Source organism: Eubalaena glacialis, chromosome 13 (genome assembly GCF_028564815.1).
Source record: "Eubalaena glacialis isolate mEubGla1 chromosome 13, mEubGla1.1.hap2.+ XY, whole genome shotgun sequence".
NCBI classification, from domain to species: domain Eukaryota; kingdom Metazoa; phylum Chordata; class Mammalia; order Artiodactyla; family Balaenidae; genus Eubalaena; species Eubalaena glacialis.
In genome coordinates this window covers 29,975,832-29,988,412 of record NC_083728.1, presented here as the reverse complement: position 1 = coordinate 29,988,412, position 12,581 = coordinate 29,975,832, and the positions used below count along the sequence as shown (strand labels likewise).

Here is a 12,581-nt window from a genome sequence, read left to right as displayed (position 1 = left end):
GCTACTGGGAACGACTGGGTGTCCTTTATGCAGCTAGAGTTTGACCCACGACAAAAAGTTTCGTAGAAAAGCTGGCCAGGAATCAGGACACACAAGTTCTGCCCCTTCATTTGGGACCTTGAATAAGTCCCTTCTTTCTAGGTCTCTCCCTACTTCTCAGCTCCCCTTCACAGTAAAATTCCTCAGGAAGAGGCATCAAAATGTGGTTTGTAGCTTGGGAGTACACGAAGCCAAAACTTTTCATAGTTATTTGCCTTTTCCACTTTCATTCTCTCACAAGTGTACTGTGAAGTTTTCCAGAAGTTACATGATGAGTGACATAGCACCAGGTTACAAAGCAAAAGCAAATAAGAATCCAGCTGACTATCAAGGCAGATGTTAAGATTTGTAAAAATATAAAACAATGCCACTCTACTCACTAAATGTTTTTGAAAAGTTATTTTTCATAAATTATGTATTTAATATGTAACTGAATTACTACTCATTTGAAAGGACCATTTAAAACATTTCTCAGTTTTAATTTCTAATACCAAGACCCATAGATATAACCCAAAACAAAAACTCTGGAATCCTCAATTTCAGGAGTGCAATGGGGCCTTCAGACCAAAAACTTTGAGAATCATTGGCCTACTCTCTCACGGTCTCCGATTCCTCCCCTTCATTCTCTCTGAAACCCACTCTAGTTAGGGTTCTCATTATGAGCCACCAAAATTGCTCACGAACACTAATGACTTCCTAATCGCTAAATCCAATGATCAGTGGCCAGTCTCATCTCATCTCACTCAGCCTACCTACAGAACACGCCGCGGCTGATTCCTTCCTCCTCCTGAGGTCTTTTCTCCACCTGGCTTCCAGGACACCATGCCCAGGTCTCCTATACCTCTGGCTTCCTTTCCTTCTCTCCAAGCTCTGTTTTGCTTTGAAATCTTTTCTATGCCCACTTTAGAACCTTGGTCATCTCCAAATTAGTACCTCTAGACCATTCTCTCCTCTGAATTCTAGACTCACACAACAGCCTACTCGACCTCTGTACTTGGTCACCAGCGATTTTTTTTCTTTTTCTGCTGAGCCGCACGGGTATGTGGGATCTTAGTTCCCTGACCAGGGACGGAACCAATGCACCCTGCAGTGGAAGTGTGGAGTCCTAACCACTGGACCACCAGGGAAGTCCCTCAACTTCTGTACTTGGATTCTAAACAGGCATTCCAAACTTTCAGATGACCAAGACCTAACTTTCTCCAGCCAAATCTGTTCTTCTTCATGTCTTCCCCATCTCATTTGATCCTCTCTATCCTTCCAATGGCTTCCAAGGCCAAGAACTTGTAGTCATCCTTAATTCCTTTCTCTCACATCTTATGTTCAATCTAGCATGAAACCCTGTTGGTTGACTTCAAAATTCACCCAAAATCCAATCATTACCTCCCCTGTTCTGCTGTTCAAAGCCACCATTATCTCTCACCTGGGTTATCATAGTAGCCTCCCATCTCATCCCCTCATTTGCTCCCTTCAGTTTACTTTTAGCACAGCAGGTACAGTGATCCTTTCAAAAGATCAGATATCACACAGCTGAAAACACACCAATGACCAGAAGATTAAAAGCCAAAATCCTCACAGTGGCCTACAAGGGCTATTCTAGTTGACTCCTAATTACCTCTCTAGCTTCTTTTCCTATACTCTCCTCCCTGCTCACTCTATCTAGCCTTCAAGCTGTTATAATGGTTATTGCCTCTGTCTGGGATGTTCTTCCTCCAGAAATCCTCATGGTTCACTCCCTCTACTCCTTCTAACCTTTGCTCAAAGGTCACTGTCTTAAGAAGATCAACCTTGATCTCTTCCACTTGGAAGTACACCTCCATCCCTCACCTCCCTGCATTCTGATCTCCCTTATCCTGGGGTCTACATCCCTCCACTAACCCACAGCTAAGTTATGTCTGTCTCCCCAGTAGATGTAAGCTCTACAACTGTAAGAATTTTTGTTGGTTTTGCTCACTAATGTATCTTCTGTGCCTGAAATAGCCCCTGGCAAATAGTTTCTCAATAAATATGTTGAATGAATATATGGAATTAGCTTCTCCATCTATAAAGCTTGATTGGGAGAGAGGGGAGTTTAGACTCAATAGTTCCTCCCAGCTCAAGCCTCTAATTCTCTAACCAGCCAAATACTCAATTTATACCACAACTGATTTGAACCTTTGGCACTACAAGGCTCAGCTCCTGGTCACAAAGACCAGGGCCCTGGACCCGGCCCTCAATTCTAAGTGCCCAGCTAGGACAGGGCAGGATAGGTACCAACTGACCAAGCACTGTCCTCATTAGTTGTCAGAGTCTGGGACACTTGGCCTTAACTATGTTTCTGATCTTTTCCCATCCCAAGGTCACCTATTTCTCCTACCTGAAGCAATCACTACTATTTAGCTTTAACTTTAACTTTGCCCTGCAACAAAGCACAAATCATAAGTGTGGGTGTCCAAATGGGAGCCATGATTTCAATTAGTTATGACAACGCCATAATCCTAACCCAAATTCAGATCCCTCTTCCAATGACAACCTTCTTTCTACCCCAGGGCAAACTTGAATTCTAAGAGGTTTTTTTAAAGTAGAAAAGATGAGATGGAAATGGAAAGTGACAGCATGAAATACAATTAAAATACTGTCTAGCCAACCCTTTTTAGGCTCGAACATGGTACTACCCCAAACCTAGCTTTAAGAACGCTGTTCTCTTACTCACTTGGCAGTAGGACAAACTGGCCTGGCACCTGGAAGATAATGTTTGTGGAATGGAAGAATTAAACCTGGAGTGACTCATTTGAGAAGTAAGTTCACTGAATACTGAAGCATAACCAGGCTCAAATCAGCATTAACCAATACCAACCAGAAATGTGAGGGTGATGAAGGGAAAGAAGGGACTAAGAACCCACCTAGGTAATGGAGGGCTCTGTGCCCTAGGAGCTGAGGCTCCTTCCTCATGACCACTGGAATCAGCTTCCGCCCCCTATCACCTCTTCTCAAGCCTTCAGCAAAATCTAAGACTAGCTTATTTCCAGCTTGCCATCTTGATACCAAGAAAAAAGGGGCTGGGGAGAGAAGGAAGATGAGTAAGATATACCTGCCCTTAAATTAGTAGGATCGTGGGTAAATGACTTAACCCTTGCAGGGTTGCAAAGGTGAAACAAAATGGCACATGTGAAAATACCTAGCATTCATTACCATGAATTGGTAATGAATTGGTAATGAATACCATTGGTATTCAATGTTCTTTTCTTTTCCATTCCCTTTAAGGAAAATGAATCATATCTGACCAATACGCTAGCCAGCATGTGTATCTACTGACATTAATCTCCCTACATCTATTACTTCCTTCTACTTTGATATTGGCCAGTTGCCTTGCCAATTCTGCCCCAAAGATCCAAGCACTCCTCTACCCTCAGTGTTACTACATTTAGGTTCAACAACATCCCTTACTAGCGTGAATCAAATAATTGGTCCAACTGGTCTCCCAATCTCCGGTTCAAATCAGCTTACACATGCTGAAGCTCTCAATGCTACATTGCTCTTCTCTGGTTTGCATATGGCTCCCGAATGCCTACTAAGTCAAGGTCAAATTCCAGGGTCCCATGTTTCACCTTATTTCTAGTCTTATTTCCCTTGCTCACATCTCAGACTCTGGTCCAACTGAACTACCAGTGCTGTTCCTGGTACATACACACTTTTGGATTTTCCACCTCAGCTCTATCCACGCTCCAGTAGGCCACTGTCCTCCCCAGCTACCACCTGTCTACTACATCCTTCACTACTCCAAACTGCTGGAGGCTCTCCAATATGCTAGGCTCCCGCTGGCTTCAGGTCCCTTGCAGAGGCTAGGCCTTTTACCTGGGATGCTCCCCTCTGCTTCCAATTCCCTACTCTTGCTTCTGGGCACTATTCCCTGAAAGGTCAATTTCCTTACGTTCGTTGTAAAGCAACTATGATAAATACTGATTTAATGTTTCTCTCTTTGACTAAGCTGCAGAAGTCATGAGGATGGGGCATGTTTCTGATTTTGCTTACCATTGTTATCCCAGAGCCTAGTACGGTACTTGACAAATGAAAGCCCACAATCAATCTGTTAAATAAGCAAAGATTTCTCTAAAAAATATTCACTCACACACTGTTTATAGTATCTAAAATGGAGAAATGGACATCTGTTATCTGAAGTGGGAGAATGATTACATTACTGTACCTATAATGGAATGTCAATTATTGAAGGCCATGCTTTCAAAGTATGACATGGAAAATGCTTGGGTTAAAGCTGAATGGAAGAGCAGGAAACTAAACCTAAAAGAGCATGATCTAAACTATGCAGAATTGGATGTGCGAGTAGGAAAGATACAAACTGGGGACAGTTTATATTCTGAAAAAAATGTCCGTACTTCTTTTGCACGTTTTCTACAGTAAGCATTTATTAATTGATGAGAAAGTGTTTCTAAAAAACTTAAAAGAGACTCAGCTCAAATGCAATGTCTACTCAAAACTTCCCTAGACTTTCTAATTTGTACTCAAGTAATCCCACATCTCCTCATTGAGACTTGGGAGGAATCTTTGGTAACAAGCACTTAGTTCTCTTCAAGCCTGCATTTCCCCCCAACTCCATACCCCCCGCCTCCCTGGGCTCAGATTAAAGAATTCAGTAGTCCAGGAAGTGTGCATGCAGAACAAAAAGAAGTACACTCACCTAGTTTAAAAACACCCAAGATGTTTTGCCCTGAATTTTAAGCAGCACATGTGACCTGGTCCATTCTGGTTTCAAGTTCAAAGGCATCAGGCCGGTCCTGTGGGTTAGCAGCTAACATATCTTTCAAGAGCTGCTTGATCCCCTCAGACATGGAAGTCCTGCGTTTCTGGGGGATGTGCAACTCCATCTTTGGGTTTTCTAGCAGCGCCTCACCAACAGGGACGATCTCAGTCCCCTGTTTGATATAGGTCCCCAGGAGCTCCTTCTTGGTCTCAGAGTCAATGAAAGTGATTCTTTCTATCATTGCCCAGATGATAATGCCCAGGGCAAAGATGTCAGCCTTGGCTGTGTAGTGTCCCTCCCAGACTTCAGGGGCCATGTAGAAGTCTGAGCCGCAGGCTGAGGACAGCCAGTATTTATTCACATTCACATTTTTGTTGTCTTGATTGCCCTCTTTACCTCGGGGGGCCAGCCCAGCACAGACCTTGCTTAGTCCAAAGTCTGCCACCTTGAGGATGGGGGTGCCAGACCGCTCTGTGATGAGGATGTTGTCTGGCTTTAGGTCCCTGTGCACGATGTGGTTTTTGTGCAGGAAGGCAATGGCGCTCGTGAGCTGTAGCATGAAGCTCTTGTTGGTGGCTGGGTCCGGCCTCCGGGACAGGACATACTGATTCAGGTCTCCACCTTCACAGAACTCCATGACAAACCAGAGATAGCAGGGCTCCTCAGCATAACCCAGGATCCTTTCTCCTAAATCAAGGGAAGACCAGAAAGAGCCCAAGTGAGATGGACACAGTCACACCACTTGTAGACTAAAGGGATGTAGCACATTAGAGTAGGAGTGACAGTGATGACAATCGCTCCAATCCAAGAGGACCAGCACAACTGGCACGGAGCCAACTCTGCACAACAAGGCCCATCTCTACTCATACAGGGTGAGTCAAGTGATAACAAGATAAGGGAACCCTGGTTTACTGATGATTAGCTAGGAGGCAACTTAGTTCACCTTTCCCAGTTTCCACCTCTGCTTCTTCACCTGTAAATGGCCGTGTGTAACACAGAGTACCAACACTGGCCCTTGACATTCAATTTAATATTTACTACCACCCTAGGAGGTAGGAAGAAATAGCCCCATCTAATAAAATGAAGAACCCGAGGCTCACAGAGACTTAGAGTTAACAGATTCAAATCCACGACTGCAGCGCCACTGTGTTTCATTATACTGTCTCCAGATAGGCAGCACCATACCACTCACATCTCCTAGGGCTGCTGCTGAGATGAGGGAAAATTTGTGAGAAGACCGTCAAATGTCTGTTACTCCATGCTAAGCCAAAGAAGACCTTCCCTCCCTTCCTTCCTGCCTTGTGCAGGGATTCTTGTCGATGCATCTAGAATGGCACTACAAGTTTATTTCAGACACACTCCAACTCAGTGTTTTCTGGTAGCCCACCACACGCCTAGCACAAGTTAGGTACGTGACAGGCCCATCTCTATGAAGTTTAGTTTAAAGGAGATAACGGATGTTTAAAACAGCAAGTATCATTAGCTGTGCATCTGCATCAAGGTCAAGTTTTACGAACAGTGAAGGGTGGGTAGGAGTCACCAGATCTAAAGAAGTCCGAAGGGGCAGGACTTGAGTGACCCCTAAGAGACAGGCAGTAAATCAGCAGGGAGAAGCCAGAAGGAAACTCTAGGCTGAGATGGGATGGATAACGAGGCACAGGAACAAATGGACCAGAGAGGTGTAAATAGGAAGTCTGAAGTGGATGTAAGATGTAATCAAGTTATGTGGAAATTTGAAACTCCAGCTCTGCCTTCCTCAGAAAGTCTTTCCTTTTGAACCACAGTAACTCCAGGAAAGCTGCTGATTGGCATCTCCAAACAAATCCCAATACACTTTATAAAGCAATTAACGGTACACTGAACCCTTAGCATGACGTTATTTGGTGACTGCAAGAGCCCAAAAAGCTTGAGCCTAAGTAGGCAGGTGTCTCATCTTGCTGATGAGGAGGCTGGGTCAGCCCCGGGTGGTCACATGGATCATTCGTGACTGAGCCACCCCCTGAGGAAAAGTCCTCTGATCCCCCGTACAGTGTCTCCATTCTACCAAAAATGAAGGCTGCAACCCCTCACACAGCCTCTGCCAGAGGGTTTCTTTCACTAGTCATTTACTTTATTACAAAGGGAATGGGTGATCCAGATGAGATGCTGCTAAGCCCCGAAATTACCAAGGCACATAGTCTACAAAAACCCAGTGCTTTGGGAGTTCTAGGTTGATGCAAGAAGATGACTAGATGGACAAGGCAAAAGCTTTAGGTTTTTGACCACGATCTGACAGACCACATTTCCCCTGTAATTATATAATTTGTTTATACTGCTCACAATCAAAAGTAATACAGGTAGAACTAGTTCAGGGCAGATGGTTTTTTTGTTTTTTTTTTTAAATCAGTTGTTTCCCATCTCATAATCCTCTTTCTAGGTCATCTGCTCCAGTAGGCTGAGGTTCTATCTAAAAAGACTGCAGGGACTTCCCTGGTGGCACAGTGGTTAAGAATCCGCCTGTCAATGCAGGGGTCACGGGTTCAACCCCTGGTCCGGGAAGATCCCACATGCTGCGGAGCAACTAAGCCCGTGCGCCACAACTACTGAGCCTGCGCTCTAGAGCCCGTGAGCCACGACTACTGAAGCCCGCGTGCCTAGAGCCCGTGCTCCGCAACAAGAGAAGCTACCACCATAAGAAGCCCGTGCACTGCAATGAAGAGTAACCCCCGCTCACTGCAACGAGAGAAAGTCCACGCGCAGCAACAAAGACCCAACGCAGCCAAAAATAAATTAAAAATAAATAAATAAATAAAAAGACTGCAAAATGAAGTGGTGATCTGAGCCCCGATCAATCAACCTAGACTCCTGAGTAAAGACCCATAAAAAGGAGAACAAGAAATGTTTGGGGGTGGTAGAGCCAGAAAGGAAACTATTAAAAAGGCATCAAATTCCTTCTGCAAAGGCCACATCAGAAAACAGTGAAACTTCTGGTAGGGAAATAAAGGGTGGGGAATGATGATTATTTTATACGCAAAGTTGGTAACTATGGCAATTGAAATAAAAAGACAACAACTCTGTAAAACAGACTACATATAAGTCGAGGTTATGAGAATTCAGGGAAAGAAAAAGAAAAAAAAAAAAGGTAAAAAAGTGCCCTCAGTCAGTGAGTGAGTGGGTAGATGAGACCCGGGATCAAGGGACTTGCTCTGGGGAATGAGCTAAGGTCAGGAGATGCCAAAGAAGGGGGCTGTTTGTAGAGATGACAGAACTGGACCAGAAGCAGACAGAGCGTCAGTGAGCACGACGGAATGGAAAGTGGGGGACGCAGCTACTTGTCCCAGAGACAAAAAGCACTCTGCACAGGGAAGGACCTTGGGCTTATTTCATGAGACGCTGCAGTATGTGTTTTCATGAAGGAATCCCAACTGCCCACAAAAAACATAAGAGGCATGTAAGAATTCCAGCCCTTTCCTTCAGGCAGATTGTCTACCTGGGCCTCTCAGCTACCTTGCATCACAGCAAGATGGAGGGAGGGAATGCGGCACTCAACGCACTGGGTGCATTTCTGTTGAGAAGCAAGTAGTAGAAGAGCACACAGTAACAGAAGAGTAATAGAAGACCGGAAGACAGGAGTCTAGGTTGAGACCCCAATTCTGCCCCCGGTTTACTGGGTGGTTTCGAGACTGAGTATGATGGGAAGATAGCTAGAACCTGGGGCAAGTCCCTGAACCTCTCAGACTCAGTCTTCTCAACCATCAAATGAGAATGACACTTACACCACATATTCCTGAGTTAAGTCACAGTCGGCAGAGTATAAGGTACTTTGGGGGAATCACATCCTTTACCATCTCCTACATCATCATTCCCACCAGACCCCAGCCAAGTCCTAGCAAGTCACGGATTTCAATACTCTCAGTGCTGGAGGCCAGAGAATATAGCTCTCACACGTTAGGCAAAAGATGAAACTGAGATAAGAAAATGAAAATGGATGATTATATCACATTTCTCCGGCTGCAATAGCTAAAATCCATATTCTAGCCAGAGCAGGCCACTTTTATTTGAGGTGACCTCTCTACGTAAAAGGTGACCCCTCTCCCCAAATCTGTGCAGGTGCATCTGAATGTGTACCTTAGGACCCAGTCTGAAAGCTAGCCTACTCGACATGTGCCTGATTTCCCAGGTAACTTTCCTCTTCTGACCAGCCAAAGCCCAAGTCTCATTATTTAGCAGGGTGACTGTGCACTGGGGAAGGGAAAATGGTCAAACTTCCAGGGATTATCGAACACCGGTTCTAAGCTGACACAAATTCCTGGAGACTCAAAACGTCACCGTGGTCCAGTCAGGGTAGGGGGCCGATGGAGGTCAGGTGACCAGTGGAGTTTCAGCTCAGGTCTGTTTCACAGCCACCCCAGTGGGTCACTGAAGCCACCCTGTGGTTACTTCCCCAGTTTTGGGATGTAAAACTGGAACAAACACATGCAGAAACTAGTAGAATCCTCACATGAAATTCAGTTTTTTGAACTGACAGAAACAAACAAAATTTACTTAAGTTTTATAATTCCCTTGTTTGGTATAAATCTGACAGTTCTGTAAGACTAAAAAGGGCTGAAAATTTAGCTGCCCAGAGCTGGAGAAAAGAGAGTGTTATTTGAAGGTGATAAGAATTTGTGGCAAATTAACCTTTGAGAGCCCACTGGGTTCCAGGAACTATTTGTCACGGCCATGAGCGGTTGGTAAGGTGCGATTCTGCACAGCCACCTCCCTCCACCAGAACGTGCTAACTCCCAGGTTACAGGGGGCAAAGAAATGCACTTTGATTAGAGGCGGGCCTACCTTCAGGGGCGTTTTATTACCTTTCCCAAGTCCAGTAGCCAGAAGACCACAAAATAAACTCTGTATTTCAAAACATATCCTATGCCACAGTTCACAGGGAAACAATTAAAAAAAAAAAAAAAATCAAGCAGGGGACTTCCCTGGTGGTCCAGTGGCTAAGACTTGGTGCTCCCAATGCAGGAGCGATCCCTGGGTTTGATCCCTGGTCAGGGAACTAGGTCCCACATGCCGTAACTAAAAGATCCCACACTCGGCAATCAAGATCCCGAGTACTGCAACTAAGTCCCGGTGCTGCCAAATAAATAAATTAAAAAAAAATAAAGTTAAAAAAAAAATCAAGCAGGTGCCTCGCATCTCATTACTCATGGGCATAAGTAGTGGCTGAAGTCTCCCAACAAATTGGGCTGTATTCAGAAACTTGAGGTCGGGAGGCTCAGCATAAGGATAAGTCAGTATGAGCTGTGGAAAGGCAGGCACTTCCTGGAAAGGGATACAAAATACCCAGAATTTTATAAGCCCATTTCCAAGCATCCTCCAGAAATTCGACTTTTTTTTTTTAATTGAAATATAGTTGATTTACAATGTTGTGCCGATCTCTGCTGTACAGCAAAGTGACTCAGTTATACATGTACATATTCTTTTTCCATTATGGTTTGCCACAGGATAGTGAACATCGCTCCCTGTGCTGTACAGCAGGACCTTGTTGTTTATCCCTCCCCTACATAATGGCTGGCATCTGCTATGCTCTAGTATAAGTACACAGTTATGCTAGAGCACGCACTGCTTGGCAGACCCCAGACATGTGATGAGCAAAAGCCTCTGCCCTTATGAAGGCTTCCAGCCATTAGAAGCAGAATGACTGCAGCTATGAGAGTAAGGAAGAGGAGGCAGCTCTGCCTGAGGGGTAGGGAAAGGTGGTTAGGACGAGAGAAGGGCAGGCTGAGAGTAAGCGGCTCATGCACTGTGTTTCCCGGGGTGAAGAGAGTGAGCACACGGCACAGGGGGGTGTAAGCTTGCAGCGAGGGACCCACGTAACCTGGGGTAATCACAGAAGAGATGTGGTAGGAGATGGGGAGAAATGAGGCTGGAGGTGAAGCTGGAGTGAGCTCATAAGAAATGGTATCTGGCAGACTACAAGAATGTGAACCCTAAGAAATGGGAAGTGACTAAAAGTTCTTGAAGTATTTTAGAAAGATAAGCTGCTTATTGAAACTAAGAAGTCACCAGTGTTAAGTTAGACGTACCATTTAGGTAAGACATCCAAGCTGTTGACAACACTCTGGTTTACCACTGACTGAGTTCTGATTTCAGAGATGTTAACATGTGGAAGAACACGTCTGAGAATCGACGAAACAGGTTCCCTCTGGAGGCAAGAGGAGTTAGAAATGGAAGACAGACTAGAGGCCAAGAGACGCATCAGGAGGTCCTGAAAGCTGAAGAAGTGAGGGCTGGCCAGGGAGGAGGCGGGAAGGGGATGGGAGAAAAGTCTTGGAGGTTTAGAATCAACAGAGCTGAGCAACTCATCACTTCACATGTAATGGAAGGAAGGAAGAAGCCAATCCTCTCTTCTTACTCCCAACTTGCATCTACGTACATGACCCTTTCACAAGTGAGGAAACTGAGGCTCAAAAGATTAAATACCTTGCCTTCGGTCTCACTACAGTCTCACAGAGGCAGACCCCAGAGTCTCCACAGCCTAGATTCCTAACCCTGATGCTTTACTGCTGCCTCTCCTTGCCTGCAGCAGAAGTTAACACCTGGATGTTCCATTTCCCACTCTGACACAATTCCTTGTTAAGTACTCTTACAGACGCCCCCCAAGGAGTTCAATGTTCCTTAAGTCTCCAGTATTGATAGGCCAACCACATAACACGCTGATTCATTTTTCATAGAGGATTAATTATGATTTTGATAAGCATGCTGAGATAAACAATTCAGCAATATTTATCACAAGTCTTCAAAATGCTCAATGTGACATAAAAATCCCACTCCAGGAATTTATTCTAAGAGTACCAAAAAGGCAAAACAAAAACAAAAACCTACCACTACCAGCAACAAAAGGGCACACCAAGCACTAAAAACACACAGAAGTGGTATTCCACACAGCACAGTACAAGTAAGGAGTTAGAACAACTGTCCCTGAGTAATTAATGGTTAATAATGGCACTGCCACTTAGTTGAATGCTGAAAGGGCCATGTTTTACTTCAACAAAATTTACTTAAAAAGCCAAAAGAGATCACATAACACACCATAAGCATGTTTAATGTGAAGTGAGACATAAGATATAAAATTTTAAAGTTATGTTTAAGAAAATATTAAAGGAATCCAGAAATGAGTTTGAATTTGTTATGACCATAGCTATCCCTGCTTCTGATTAAATAAAAATTTTAATATACAACTTTTAACTAAAGAAGTGGTTCAGAAGATCAGTCCTGAGAAGATGCTGAAGATGAGGACCATTCAGCACATTCTCCCAAAATGAGCACATAGACCAAGCCCTCCTCCCAGCCTCAATGACCTTGAGCTGTGTCACTATAAAGAGGCTGGGTCCAGTGTCAACACCACAGGGTGTGTTCAATTCAAAGTACTTCATTAATCAAATGTCTTTGTGCACTACAGAACACACCCCCTCAGGGTGGCTGCCAGGGCAAGATACAGTGTCCTGTAGAGGCCAAGAGGCCAATTAGGAACTCTCAGGCCCAGTGGGAAAGGAGAAGGAGCCAGCCAGGCCTGGGGTCAAAACCACCCACTCCCACACTTTCACGGCTAATGTGACCCTGGGCAAACTGCTAAAAAAGACCCCATGAATATTTCATTTTCCATAAATTGGGAAGAGACACTTACCTCAATGGGCTGCTGGGAGGCTTAATTGTGACATACGAAGCATCTTGCAAAGTGCCTGGACACCAGAGCAGACAACTACTGGGTATTAATCATGTTAAAAATTGCAAAGAACATCTGGATATAAACCGAGAGCCTGACCTTTCACTGCTG

General features: G+C 44.6%; 1 protein-coding gene across 1 annotated transcript in view; it reads right to left on the bottom strand.

The window, feature by feature from the left end:
• The window catches only part of STK35 (serine/threonine kinase 35), a 44,957-nt gene that overhangs the window by 25,159 nt on the left and 7,217 nt on the right, over positions 1-12,581 (bottom strand). Inside the window, exon 3 of the mRNA XM_061209237.1 lies at positions 4,712-5,461. Within this exon, the coding sequence (XP_061065220.1) occupies positions 4,749-5,461 (713 nt within the window). The 3' untranslated portion in view covers positions 4,712-4,748. The remainder of the gene's footprint in view (positions 1-4,711; positions 5,462-12,581) is intronic.